This window comes from Bos taurus, chromosome 10, assembly GCF_002263795.3.
Source record: "Bos taurus isolate L1 Dominette 01449 registration number 42190680 breed Hereford chromosome 10, ARS-UCD2.0, whole genome shotgun sequence".
Lineage (NCBI taxonomy): Eukaryota > Metazoa > Chordata > Mammalia > Artiodactyla > Bovidae > Bos > Bos taurus.
The window spans coordinates 34125447-34140732 of NC_037337.1; the positions used below are offsets into that span (position 1 = coordinate 34125447).

General features: G+C 40.5%; 1 protein-coding gene across 3 annotated transcripts in view; it reads right to left on the bottom strand.

Moving 5' to 3' along the window:
* Positions 1-15286, bottom strand: part of RASGRP1 (RAS guanyl releasing protein 1) — an 80770-nt gene that overhangs the window by 26987 nt on the left and 38497 nt on the right. For all 3 annotated transcript variants that reach the window (XM_005211584.4, XM_015473118.3, NM_001144078.1), the window contains 3 exons: positions 11511-11616; positions 2325-2387; positions 1835-1966 (listed from right to left, as the gene is read on the bottom strand). In XM_005211584.4, coding sequence (XP_005211641.1) covers positions 1835-1966; positions 2325-2387; positions 11511-11616 — 301 coding nt within the window. The remainder of the gene's footprint in view (positions 1-1834; positions 1967-2324; positions 2388-11510; positions 11617-15286) is intronic.

Consider the following 15286-nt stretch of genomic DNA (forward strand, 5'->3'; position numbering starts at 1 on the left):
AAAAGTGAAAAGGGAGAAGACGGGGGAAAAGAATAAATCAAAATTGCTTTTCTAATGCAAGTAAATCCATGAACGTTTCTCACAAGAATATGCAAAGCACCATTAGCTAACTTCCCAGGGCCAAAACAATGTATTAACGGTGTCCTTTAGTCAGCTTTTCCTGTGGTGACAGCTAGGGAGCCTTGATAGTTCCCATGAGCCTTCTGAATGTGCCATGGGAACTGGGTAAAATGTGCTGATCTTAAGGAAGTGGAAACAATGCACTGGTCACGGTGCCCTGGCCTTCAAGTCCTGGCCCCGTTACATATGTTCTCTCCATGTCCACTGTGTGTTCCTTCATCTCATGAAGGTGATGGGGACTCTATCTGGTCGAAATCTCAAGGTTTGGGGGCAGTTTCCATGCCAGAAGAGCACAGAGAGGAGGTGCCATGCTGGGGAATCATGTGTAGGAACACACGGTCCCTCTGGGCAGACTTGTGACATTTTCCTCAAATGTCCCCAGGAAATGAAATGACCAAGGAAGCCTAGCTAGCTCTAGAGTTGGCCCCACACACATTTTCTTGTAATCGATCCACATATTTCTTATTCAGTTTCCTTCACTAAGGAAGCAAAGAGAAAGGTAGCAGGTTGCAGGCTGTGTTTCCCAAACGGGGATTCCTGAGAACCTTGTCTCCTGACAAAAGGGTTCTATGGTCAGACAAGTTTGGGAAATGCTACAAATTCTGCAGCCCCTTTAGCCAAAAAGCACATTATAGGCTCGGAGATGCATCGCAAAAGGGAAGTTCAGTTCACTATTTCTCAAGTATATCTGGTCAGGCAACATCCCACTGACTAATTCCTAAAGAACATACTGTGGAAAATATTGGTAGAGGAAAGTCAGCTAGGGGTGTATTGGGACAAGGAAGTCAGGGTACTGTCCCAGGCCCTGTGTGCTGCATTTTAAAAATGAAGATGCTGCTATTGCAAAACCTTTTATCTTTCACGTTGTTACAATTCTAAGGAAAGAAGTTCAGAGAGTCCAACCTGCGAAGGAGATTTAAGTGGGACTCTGGTACGTGATGTGGAGATCATTTCTATCTGGCCGTGGCACAAGGCACTAGGGGCTCTCACAGTCCAGCTTCTGCTCTGTCATTAACTCAACTAGCTCTGTATCCCCAGACGAGCCAGTCTTGCTGAGCCTCAGTTTCCCAAGATAAAAGCATCTTTAAAATACATTTCAGCACTAGAATTCTATATCCTCGGGATCTGTATTATTCTAAAATAAAGCAATCACATTATGAAAACCTTAGCAGACAATGAGTGTACTCTGCTCCCCCCAAATTAGGCATTCATTTTTTCAGACTGGGACCATCTCATAAATATGAAATCCCAAGGAACAATATGAAATATTCCTGAGTACTTTTCCACCTCTGCACAGATTGGAGTGTCTCTCGCAGATGTACCATGTATGTTATAAACCCTCTGCAGGATCCATTTTCTAGCAGTGCCTTCTGTATTTGTAAGTTCAGGGTGCCTCCAGGCATTGGCTGCTGAAGAAGCACCAATTTAGTCACTGTACTTTCAGTTTCTTAGGATTTGTATAAATTTTAATCAGCGTCTTGCTACCTGATTTCTTTTTCACTGAGACTTTTTTTTCCTGCTGTCATATATAAGCCACATACAGCATTATCACCAGGGACTTCTCTGCTTTCCTGGTACCTGGCAGGCTTTTCTCTTTGGTAAAGCCACTGAACCTGCCTGAAGCCTTCTTGGGTCACAGCAGGACACAGAGCCTTGCTGAGCAGCCTGGGTTATATCACAGGAGGGAGGTGGTTTCGAAAGATAGGATACTCACATTTGCGTTGTGTCGATCAGGCGGCAGTGGAGCTCCTCGCCATTTGCTTTCACCAGTTCCTGAAACTCCTCCATGGTGCTTGCCAGGCTGGTATCCATCTTAAACATGATCCAGAATTCTGTTATCCAGTACCTACATGGTGGGAATCACAAAACATAAGCCAAAACTGAAGCCAAGGACTCATATTTTGGTAGGTTCTTCCCACAAGAAGGACTCAGAAAAAGACGGGCTGATTTGTCCTGTATCCCTGGAAATAAAGACTATATATTTCTCTGTACAGAATATAAGGAGCTGGAGTTGGGGTAGGGGGAAGAGAAGAAAACCACCCACTGACAATCATCTGTGGGCCCCCACACCTGCCCATATCAAATGCTATGCTATGCTAAAGTGAATCATAATCTGAGAAGCCATGACAAAAGATTTAGGCACAACATGTGGCTCTTTCATTTCACCCTCCCCACAAAGTCCCAAATGTATGCAGAAATGTTACCTTACAAAATAGCAGATCTTCAGGCAAAGCCCTGGTGAATTCTTTGCCAAGGCATCCTTATAGGTAGGGCTGTGGTTAAGGGAAATGCAAGCCTCTGTTATAAAAACCAAGCAACTTCTTATCTTTGGAAGATTTGCTAAAACTGCCCTTCCCCAGCCCTCCTAAAATTTTCTTTTAATTAAAATGTTTTCTTACGTCTCTGGACCTAGGATAAAACCAACTTGATGTGTGTAGCTGTATGCTTATCATCACCTAGAAGGGCAAAGGTTGTGACTTTATCTAGCCCATGCTGAAGTGGCTTATGGAAGAATGCCACAGCATCTCCTCTACAGAAGGAGGAAGTCACCAGCACAGCAAGGCCCCAGGAAAATGATCTGTAAGAAGTGAAGAGGTGCCTCTGCCCACATCCAAGACTAGGAGTCTAGTCTGCCAGAGAAAACAAGCTAAAAAGAAGAGCCCCTTCTTTTCTTTCCAGCAACTGATTTAAAACAAAAAACACCCTATGCAGTGAATAAGAAAAAAAAGAAGGAATAAATATTCAGATATAATGAAAATTCAAGCAATAATAGGAAAATGATAATATATGCATAGCGGGTGTCAGTAGACTGATCTTACAGGTTGTAATAGCAAGTCAGAAAAAGTTATGTGAATGACCGAAATACAGTTGGAGAGCATGTGAAGGATTAATATCACTGGGAATATTCTATGAGAATGATGCCATCCTAAGAACATGAAAGAACAGCAACAGTCCACCAAGTTCACATGTCTCTAGCGATATATGGAAAGAATATACATTTATTGCAAAGGTCAAAGAAATGCAAAATCCAGGCCAGTGATGAAGCTGTGTGGTTGTACTCTGTTCTATCAACATACTGAGGAATACTATGCAGGCTGTGTGCTATACACGCCACTGCCCTCTTTCTCTTAAAAACCACCCAGAACTCTGTGAATTCCAGCAGGTCCCTGAGAGGACTCTACTGAGCAGCCAGCAGATGTCTCAATTAACCAGGGCTGAGCAGTCTTCATTCACTGGGTATGCATGTTTTAACCCTTGGAAAACACAGATGTAGATACAGTAAAGTAAAACAGTCCAAAGCTTATTACTTTTTTTTTTTAATTAGGAAGGAGTCTGTGTATTTTGAAATCTTACATACCCGTAGTATTTAAGAGCATATTAGAATGATAGCTGTGAAACTTCAATTTGGAATATACAATTAAGGCTTTACTCTTAAATTTTAAATTCAAACCTTACTAAGTTTATGCATAGCTTTGAAACACCTAAGATGTCAGCTTTACTGTTTATAATTTTAATCTATTGAAGTTACAAGCCTATTTAGAATTCAAAAAGGTCCTTGAAATAGTTTTAAAACTATAAAATATAAAATTCATAGTTATATATGTATATACCTATCAATAATTACTTTAAATGTAAATGGAATAAATGTTTCAAACAAAAGACACAGAGTAGCTGAATGAATACAAAAGCAAGATCCACATATGTGCTGCCTACAAGAGATGCACTTTGGAATCAGACTGAAAGTAAGGGGATGAAAAAAGGTATTCCATGCAAATGGAAATTGAAAGAAAGCCATGGCAGTGATTCTTATATCAGACTTTAAAACAAAGACTGTAACAAGATACAGGAGGACATTACAGAGTAACCAAGGGGTCAATCCAAGAAGAGGATATAATTGTAAACATATATGCACCAAACATAAGAGCACCTAAACATACACAGAAAATGTTAACAGACATAAAGCAAGAAATTGACAATAAAACAATAGTAACAGGGGATTTTAACACCCTTATTTCAATGAACATCATCCCACAAAAAAATCAGTAAGGAAACACTGGCCTTAAGTGAAACATTAGCCTAGATGTGCTAAGATATATAGAGAACATTCCATCCAAAAGCAGCAGAATACATACATTTTTCAAATGCAAACGGAACATTCTCCAGGATGCATCACAGGCTAGGCCACAAAATGAATCTCAGTAAATTTAAGAAAACTGAAATCATAACCCAGTATTTTTTCTGACCACAATACTGTAAGATTAGAAATCAGCTATAAAAAAAAGACTCAAAAATCACAAATGTGTGGAGACTAAATAATATGCTACTATACAACCAATGGATCACTGAAGAAATCAAGGAACAAATAAAAAAATACCTGGAGACAAATGGAAACAAAACCACAAAATCTATGGGATGCAGCAAAAGCAGTTCCCAGAAGGAAGTTTATAGTGACACAAGCTCATCTTAGGAAACAAACAAAAATCTCAAATAAATTACCTAACCTTAAATCTAAAGGAACAAGAGAAAAACAAACACAACCCAGTTAGTAGAAGGAAAGAAATTATAAAGATCAGCAGAAATAAATGAAATAGAGACTAAAAACAATAGGAAAGATCAATGAAACTAAGAGCTGGTTTTTTGTTTTTTTTTCAAAGATAAAACTGGTAAACCTTTCTAGACTTAAAAAAAATGGAGAGGGCCCAAATCAATAAAATCAGAGATGAAAAAGAAGTTACAACGAGTACCAGTAAAATGCAAAAGATCATAAGAGATTACAACTATATGACAATAAATTTGACAACTTAGAAGAAATGTACAAATTCCTAGAAATATACAATTTCCCAGGACAGAATCAAGAAGAAATAGAAAATATGAGCAGACCAATTACCAATAACAAAACTGAATCAGCAATTTAAAACAATACAATGAACAAAAGTTCAGAACCAGATGGCTTTACAGGTGAATTCTACCAAATATTTAGAAAAGAGTGAACACCTATCCTTCTCAAATATTCTAAAAAGTTCCAGAGGAAGGAATACTTCCTAACTCATTCTATGAGACCAGCACCACCCTGATACCAAAATCAGACAAAAAGTTGACATAAAAAGAAAATTACAGGCCAACATCACTGATAAAAATATGAACACAGATGAAAAAATCCTCAACAAACATTAGAAAATCAAATTCAACCATATATTAAAAGAATTATATATGATGATTAATTTGAATTTATCCAGTGGGTGCAAGGACAATTCAGTCTCCACAAATCAGTTGACAAATTGAAGAATAAAAATCATATGATCATTTCAATAGATGCAGAAAAAATATCTGAGAAAATTCAACATCCTTTTATGATAGAACTCTCCACAGTGTGAGTAATGGAGGAACATACCTCAACATATATGCCATATATGACAAGTGCATGGCTAATATCATACTCAATGGCTTTAAAGCACTTCCTCTAAGATCAGGAACAAGACAAAAGATGCTCACTCTCACCACTTTTATTTAACATGGTATTAGAATCCAGCCACAGCAATCAGACAGTAAGAAGAAATTAAAGAAATCCAACTTGGAAAGGAAGAATTTAAAACTGTCACTGTTTGAAGATGGCATAATACTATACATAGAAAAGCCTAAAGATGCCACCAAAAACTACTAAAGCTCATCAATAAATTTGGTAAAGGTGCAGGGTACAAAATTATTGAAATCTGTTGAATTTCTATATACTAACAAGGAACTATCAGAAAGAGAAATTAAGAAAACTATCATTTACAATCACATCAAAAATGAATAAAATATATAGGAATAAATCTAACTATAGAGGTAAAAGACTCATATTCAGAAAACTTTAAGACACTGATGAAAAAAATTGAAGATGACAGAACAGATGGAAAGGGATACTTATGTTCACGGATTAGAAGAATGTTGTTATGATGACCATACTACCCATCAGTCTATAGATTCAATGTAATCCTTATCAAAATACAAATGGCATTTTTCACAGAATTAAAATGATTCTAAAATTTCTATGGAAACACAAGAGATCCTGAACAACCCGAACAATCTTGAGAAAGAACAGCACAGGTGGAGTTATCATGCTCCCTGACTTCAGACAAACTACAAAGCTACAGCCATCAAAACGGTATAGTATTGGTATAAAAACAAACGTCTAGATCAATGGAACAGAAGAGAGAACCCAGAAAACAACTTTGAAACTTACAGTCAATTAATCTAAAACAAAGGAGGCAGGAATATACAATGGAGAAAAGACAGTCTCTTCAATAGATGTTACTGGGGAAACTGGACAGCTCCATGCAAAAGAATCAAACCACTATGCAGTCACACCACGCACAAAAATAAATTCAAAACTGATTAAGAACGTAAAGGCCCCAAAACGATAGAACCTATAGAGGAAAACATAGGAAGTATGCTCTTTGGATATGTCTCCTCAGGCAAGGAAAACAAAAGCAAAAATAAACAAGTGGGATTATATCAAACTAAAAAGCTTTTGCAAAATGAAGGAAACTATCAACAAAAAAGAAAAGGCCACCTACTAAATGATGGAAATATTTGCAAACAGTATGTCCAATAAAGGCTTAATACCCAAAATATACAAATAACTCATACAACATAAAAAAAAAAAAACTGGTTAAAAAACAGGCAGAGGATCTGAATAGACATTTTTCTAAGAAGACATACAAATGACCAACAAGCACATGAAAAGATGCTCAACATCATTAATTATCAGGAAAATGCAAATCAAAACCACAAAGAGGTCAACTCATACCTGTTAGAATGGCTATTATAAAAAAGACAACAAATGACAAGTGTTGGTGAAGATGTGGAGAAAACGAAACCCTTGTGCACTGCTAGTAAGAATATAAATTGGTGCAGCCACTATGGAAAATAGTAAATAGGTTCCTTAAAAAATTAAAAATAGAACTCCTGGGTATTTATCTGAAGAGAACAAAAACATTAATGAGAAGAGATATATGGAGCGCGATGTTCAGTGAAGCATTATTTACAATAGCAAAGGTGTGGAAGTAAACTAAGTGTTCATCAAGAGACGAATGAATAAATACTTGGTGTACACAAACACACAGTGGAATATTACCCAGCCATAAAAAAGGACAAAATTTTGCCATTTGCAACAACATGGATGGACCCAGAGGGTACACACTAAGTGAAAACAGTCAGAGAAAGAAAAATACTGTACTTCATTTATACATGGATCTAAAAACACTAAACAAATGAATATAATGAAAAAAGAGTTATTTGTACAGAGAACAAACGGGTGTTTGCCAGAGAGGAGGAAAGAAATAAGTGAAGGAGATTAAGAGGTACAAACTTTTGTTTGTGAAAATAAATGAGTCATGGGTATGAAATGCACTGTATGGGGAATACGGTCGATAATTATATAGTATCTTTGTATGATGACATGTCATAACTAGACTCATTGTGGTGATCATTTTGAAATGTACGTGTGTGTGTTAGTTGCATCGTATCCGACTCTTTGACTCCAGGGACTATAGCCTGCAAGGCTCCTCTGTCCATGGAATTCTCAAGGCAAGAATACTGGAGTAGGTTGCCATTCTCTTCTCCAGGGGATCTTCCTGACCCGGGAAGCAAACTCGCATCTCCTGCATTGCAGGTGGGCACTTCACCATCTGAGCCATATCAAATCACTGTTACATGACAGGAACTAACATAACGTCATAGGTCAATGATACTTCAAAAACAAATAAACAAAGAAAAAGAAATCAGATTTGTGGTTACCAGAGGTAGGCGGTGGAAAAAGGGGGGAATGTATGAAGGCACTCAAAAGGTACAAACTTCCAGTTATAAGACAAATAAGTACTAGAGATGTAATGTACAACATGATAAACATAATTAACACTGCTCTACAGTATATGTGAAAGTTGCTAAGAGGATAAACTCTTAAGTTATCATCACAATAAAACTTTCATCTATTTTCAATTTTGTATCTATATAAGATGATAAATATTCACTAAACTTATGAATCATGCTTTAAACCTTAAAGTTTTATAGTGCTTTAAGTCAACTTTATCTCAAAAAAAAACCTGGGATAAAAAATAAAATCCAACTTGCAGTTTAAAACCATTACAAGTATTTAATTAATTGGCATTATTTTAATTAAACAAACATTTTTAAAGGTCCCTTACAAGTGCTTAGAGGGACACTCTAGACCTATGGAAAGAACAAGATTTGCAAGCTAAACTTGAACCCCTAAAGAAAAACTATGACTGTGAAATTTGTACTTTTCATAAAAGGAGTTTAACTTAAAAAACCTAACTTTTGATAGACTTACTGTTTATAAAATCTATCCTTAAGGGCATGAAAACCAAAGAGAAACACGAAACATAAAACCACACACACATACACACATCAACAAAGGTAATCAATATAAAAAATAAGCCCAGGTAAATTTCCTGAAGTGAATGCTTCCGATCCTTGCCTTTCTTTGGGCACAAAAGGGAGGAATGAGAATGAGATGATTTTATATTTCTTTATGACACATGTTATTCATCCCTTCAGTGCAAAGAGAGTCAAGCATAAGGCATATTCAAGCGAAAAATGTTCTAGAGTCTGTATTTTTATTATTTGGTCTAGTAGTTGAAATTTTTAACTTCTTCCTTATGAATGAGTAAGGCACACAAAAAGACCCACTTTTCTTCTAAAGCAATTGGGTGGACACAAATCAACGCGGTGCCTCTTATCGTGGAGTCTGTCTTCCTCCTGGTTGCCCCTATCCTTCTCTTCACCCGTCTGTTCCCCTGTGCTCAGTGCCAGCTACACTGCAGCAGGATCTGTGAAGCCCGTCGGTCTTCATCTGAGGGCCAAGCCTGTGGGCACACAGAACATCACTCAGGAGGGCAGAGCCCCCAAGGTCACAAAGAGCGTGCCACAGTGGGGCCACCTGAGCGAGGCAGGCACTGCTTCTCACTTGAGGAGAGGAAGCAAGCAGCTGCATCTGCAGGCCAGGACTGAGGCTCAGGCGTCTGCGGGGGCAACCGTCATTGTTCGCTGGAAGCTTCAGGTGCCACATCTTCACGGGCAGTGCTGTGGCAAGAAAGTACCAGGACAGTTCCCACTGTACCTTACAGGCATCCAAACTATTCAAAGCATGTTGTTAAATTTTTCTGTCTCAACTGTGGAAAAACAGGAAACAACAGGAAATGATCCAAGCTTTCTTAACGAACAATAAAAAGGACCCACTCAAGTCTGGGGTATTGAGAAGTTTGGCATGGAAGAGAGAGGGTTTCTGAGAGAGCTGAGGACGGAGCAGGCAGGGCACACTGGGTAGGCTGAGGGTCTACCATCCCCCTCTATCTGCAGAGGCTCCGAAGCAAGATCTCATTTGCTTCCTAGGAAAGTAACTGCAGGGCTGGATGATAAAGGAGGAGGTGGCTGTGCAGATGAGCGGCCCCGCATGGGACAGAGGCCGAGGAGAGAGACTCTGGGGCCCAAAGGAAGGTGGAGGCATGGGAATGGAGAGGAGAAAAGAGCTAAGAGTCATTTCTGAAGCAGGAACCCTGGGATTGGGTGGTGACTGGCTCCGTGGGAGGTGAAAGGCAGAGAGGATTGTGAGGGCTTTGATGTTGCTGCTTCAGGACATCAGAGGGGCAACGGCACCATGGACTGAAATTGAAAATGAAAATCCAGGTGTCAAAGCAGAACTAACGGGGTAGTAGTGGAGGTGGCGAGTTAAGTTTTGAGTATATTAAGACTGAAGTGTCATAGGACAAAGCAGTCCCAACATTTTTTTTAAAAAATGGTTTGAGTTGGTTAGAGAAATATGGACTTGAAGGTCATCAGAAGAATGGTGGTGGAAATCCTGGTGATAAATCACCCAGGGAAAGTATAGAGAGAAGAAAACCAGAATGCTATCTCATTTTGAAGAGGTTCTCAAAGAAAAGGCTGGATGGAAAGCTGGAGGCGGGTGTCCCAGGAGAAGGGAGACCCAGGAAGGTGCAGTCCAGAGCCCTGGAAGGAGTTTGGAGAGGTGGGGTGCTGTCAACAATGTCTCTACAGGGAGGTCGCTATAAACAAGGATGGAAAATAAGCTACTGGGCTTGACAACCAGGAGGTCACTGGTGACATCAGAGGAAAGTCTGAGTACAGGGGTGGAGGCCACAGTCGGGTGAAGGAGTAAGTGGGAGTTGAGAGATGAGAGATAGTGAGTGTGGACTATTTTAAGAAGTTTGTGCATCACATTTCTGACCCTAACAATGGAATGAAGGGGAGGCAGGGTTGAGAGTTTATTTTTAGGTTAGGGAGATGTGAATGAGTTTTAGACTGAGGGGCAGGTGCCACTGAAGATGCAGGGTTTAAAAGGACAGGAAAGAGGGAAGATAAAATATAGAGAAAGAATCTGCGAAAGTGGAAGGGAGAATAGCAGGGAGGAGGACTCTGGGTCCACAGAGGGGGCCACAAATTAGTCCTTGGAGAACAGTTTTTTCTTTGAGTATTTAATTACTGACACTATTGAGAACTGCTGGTACATGGAGTTGTAGTATGGTTTTAGAACGCTCTGTAGATTAGACATCCATCTATTACCTGTACTTCTCATTATATGGACTCCTTTGAAGGCCACTGAAATGCCACTGAAAACACCTTCTCTGAGAGGTTTATAAGCAGGCTTAGGGAATAGATTCAGTCCTGATGGCTTTTATGCTTTTGCTGAGTGCCATGAGATGAAAAGGGAGGGCTGGGGAGAGTGCTAAAGGATTAGAAGAGCTCTATAGCATGACTCAGTGCCCAGGACCTGGGCTTCAAGGTGCTAAACAGTCTCACCTCACCTACAGCCCACAGTGTCATCAGGCATCAGAGAGAGAGAAAGCAGTCGTTTTCCCCACCCCACTCAATTTACAGCCCAAAGAAGGTCAGAATCCAGCAGGGTTTGCTTGGCGCAGCCAGTGCCTCAGTCTAAAGCAGAAAGGCACCAGCTGCCCTGGGGTCAGGAAGCTCTCTTCAAAACCTGGGAAGGTTGAAGAATTAGACAGGAAAGCCAGAATGCAGCACCCTTGTCAATTTGCATGCGATGAATATGAATTTTGATTAATCTTCAGGAAAAGTATTTTTCACTAGCAAGAGCGAACGAAGAAGACCGTGTCTGCATGTTAATCTCTTTGACCTCTTCCCAGAAAAATCAGCATCAATAACACTGCCTTTTCCAACAGAAGACACATATACACACACAACACATATCCCCAGACACGCATGCCATTCCCTGAAAGGACGCATGAACCCATTAACCACTCAGGGTTATGCCAAAACAACCAAAATGAAAGCATCATTCACATTTCAAGATGCTTCTGAATCAATCCTATTTGTGGATTGCCACCAGGCACTGGGCTAAAGGATATAGAGTGATAACTTTTTGGAGCAGTTCAGCAGAGGAAATGAGAATTCGGTGCATGGTCAGCATGACTTGCAACAGTTGGTTACTTCGACACAGGTTTCCGTCTGCATCTGAAAACACAAAGAGCAGCATCTGAGCAAGGCCACAGGGAGGAATTAGTTACGTGACAGGACACCTGCCAACTCCCATCACTCGTGGGGGAGACCAGAGTGCAGGCTCTGCAGCGCCTCCTCCGTGGCCTTCGGCACTGCACATCCCTCCCTTCTTGGCTTTTCTTATCCTCCTGCTGCATACTCCCCTTCCCCAAATGCCTGTTTTGATGCTCATTAATCACCCCGCCAGAAGGTGGTAGAATCGTGGGGAAGTGGTACCATTTGCATAGGTACACGTGAGTCTGCTGAAAGCAGAAGCAGATCCAGGTTTTGTGGCTCCCAAAGGGCATATGGTGGGGGGAGGGATCCCAGTGAAACGAGTTACAGTCTTAATAGATCACAGTTAAAATACCTTGCTTTTATAAGCTGCACAAAAACATATGAGCATATGAATACATTTCTAGGGCTGGCCCATGATCTTGGAAGGGCTCATGCCAGTGAGGGGACCTAAAATGCAAGTCTCCCTAGTTTCACGGGCAACGCGTCTCTAGATGGGCATAAAGGAGGAAGACTATGGGCAAATGTGACCTTGGGAGATTATGGGTGGGTTTACAAGTACCTATGATGATTTGTATCAAAGAGCATGGTTAGCTTCTTAATTGGGTTTCCAAATCCCACTGGTACCAGATAACAATATTTTTTCCATACACTGGCACTGGGTATAAAGATTCCCCCAAGAGTGGTTTTCAAAATCTTTAACACCTGTGGCAGGAAGTGTTAGGGGCTGGTTGTTCACAGACATCTATTCTCTGTCCTTCACCATGGACTGCATCACCAGGTTCCCTTGCCAGTTAATTGATAGTTGGGTTCAGCCATTGGGAAGCATCAGCAAGAGATGGGAGGAGAGGGAAGTCAGGATATTTTTCTCCTTCCCTCTCTGCTTTGGTACCACTTTCCTGACAGCTGCTACAGGTCTCTTCAATAAATGATTATAGTGCTTGGCCCCTCTTTCAGGGCTCCAGCTCTCACTGGGATCTAAAACTGTATTCTCCCTTGACTTTAGTTCTAAGGATGGTAGCAACCTTTGGCTGTTGACAGTCTCTGGGAATCTGGGTACAGTATCTCAACTCCACTCTCTGTAAGTAGTGGCCCTTCATTAAAGTGTCTTCACTTAAATCATGTGAATTCTGTTCCCTCTTGGGAACTTTAATGATTCAGTGGAAAATATCAAAGTAAAGAATATACATGAATTGTTTTTTTTTTTTAATCATTTTTTGCTCTTTAAAGCACATTATACAAAAGGGGTTGACACTTTCATTCTTTCTAAGTGTACCAAATTGTAAATGAAGGACACAGTCCATCTGGGCTCAGAATTCAGAAGTCCTGGCTCATCCTCAAATGATGATCTAAAGTCATAGTTCATTGACTACAATGACTACATAGTTCATTAACTACTTGCGAAAACGTAAGGAACCCTGACGAGATCACTCCCCTTCCCCTCACCAAATGCACCAGTTCACCTGAATTCTGTTACTCTTACTTCTTGCCTTCCTCTGTTACCATGGAAAGCACTTCAGAAGCCAATGCCTCCACTGAGCTCTGAGGATCTTTTTCTTAAGGACAGTGACACCATCTTTGTCCACTTTCTCTCCTCCAATATCAACTTTTCTCTCTCCTGGTTTACTTCCATTGGCATTTAAATATGCACCAGAACCTCCTATTTAAAACAAAATGAAATAAAGCAAAACCTGAAACCCTGTCCTCTCTAGCCGTCTCTCAATTTTGCTCCCCCTTTCAGTAAAACTTCACTGTCATCTATTTCTCATCTCCCATCCCCTTTCAACCATTCCATTTTTGACTTCTACTTCCATTATCCCACTAAATCTTTTATTTTCAGGGTCACTGATCAGGTCCATATTGCTAGATCCAAGAGTTCATTCCTCTGTCCTCCTCTTACTTTATGACTCAAGTTGCATTCAATCCAACCCAACCCAAGCTGACAACTCTGTCCTCCTTCCTGGAACACTTTCTCCTCTTGGCTTCCTCAGCATCACACTCTCTCAGCTTCTCTCTGTGGCTCTTGTTCTGTCTCCTATTCCTTTGCTGAGCTCTTAAATGTCACCATGCTGTGGCTCAGTCCTCCCACTTCTTTTTCTTTTCTAACAATTTTTAAAAGTTAAAACTTAAGTTTTAACTTAAAAAAATTAATTTATTTCTTCTAGGCAGGGAAATTCATCTATAGTCCTTTGGGATAAAATACCACTGATATGCTTGTGACTGCCCAACAGACATCTTCAGCCTTACTTGGTGAATCCATATAGATGTCTAATTTCAGACTTAACTCATCCAAGCAAAATTCTTGACCTCTCCCTTCCCCAGTTCACTTCTCCTCCATTTTTCCTCATCTCAAGAAATGGCACCACAACCATCCTTTCACTTACCCAAACAGAAAACCGAGAGGTCACCCTTTATTTCTCATTTTCCCTCATATCCAATCCATTAGTGAGCCTTGATTCTACTTTCAAAATAGGTCTCAAACCTCTCCATGTTCCCCCATCCTTGCCACCATTCTAGTTGTAATCATCACCATAGAGACCTACTTGACCTCCCTGTTTTCACTCTTATCCACCTACCTGCCATCTGTTTTCCACGAAGCAGCCAGGAGTGAGCTCCTAAAACCCACAAATGTACTTAATATGCTTCAATGGAGCCCATTACCCTTGCAATAAAGCACCAACTCCCAGCTGCAGCCCACAGAGCTCTCCCCATTCTGGTTCCTTTTAGTCTTCCATTTCATTTCACATCATATTACTCTTCTCCATACTCCTGTCTATACCTCAAACGCTCCAAGCTTATTCCTACTTTGCATGTGTTCTTTCCTTGAATGTGGCCTTTCTTCCCTTGGCCCATTCACGTCATTTATGTCTCAGTTTCAATGTCACATCCTCAGAATGGTGATCCTTAAACTACCTCTGTAGCCATGATCCTGCCCGAGTTTCTTCATAGCACTTACCAATGATCTGAAGTTATCTTTTTTATGTGTTTAATTTTCATTTTCTGAGTCTCCACTAGAATATAAGCTTCGTGAGATCTGACCTTGTCTGTTTTTTTCACAACCATATCTCTAGGGTCCAGAACAGTGCTGATACATGCAGTTACTCATTAAACATTTACAGAGTAAATGAGTGAACTATACCAAGTAGGCGGAGAAGGCAATGGCACCCCACTCCAGTACTCTTGCCTGGAAAATCCCATGGATGGAGGAGCCTGGTGGGCTGCAGTCCATGGGGTCGCTGAGGGTCGGACACGACTGAGCGACTTCCCTTTCACTTTTCACTTTCACGCATTGGAGAAGAAAATGGCAACCGACTCCAGTGTTCTTGCCTGGAAAATCCCAGGGACGGGGGAATCTGGTGTGCTTCCATCTATGGGGTCGCACAGAGTCGGACACGACTGAAGCGACTTAGCAGCAGCAGCAGCAGCAGCAGCATACCAAAAAGAAGACCCCTTAACTTTTCATGTTTCTTTGGATATTGTGTTTGCTTGTTTCATTAGCTATTTCATTAATATTTAATTGTTGTTGTTATTCAATGGCTAAGTTGTGTTCAACTTTTTTGCAAACCAAAGGACTGTAGTCTGCTGCCAGGCTCCTCTGTCCATGGGATTTCCCAGGGAAGAATACTGGAGT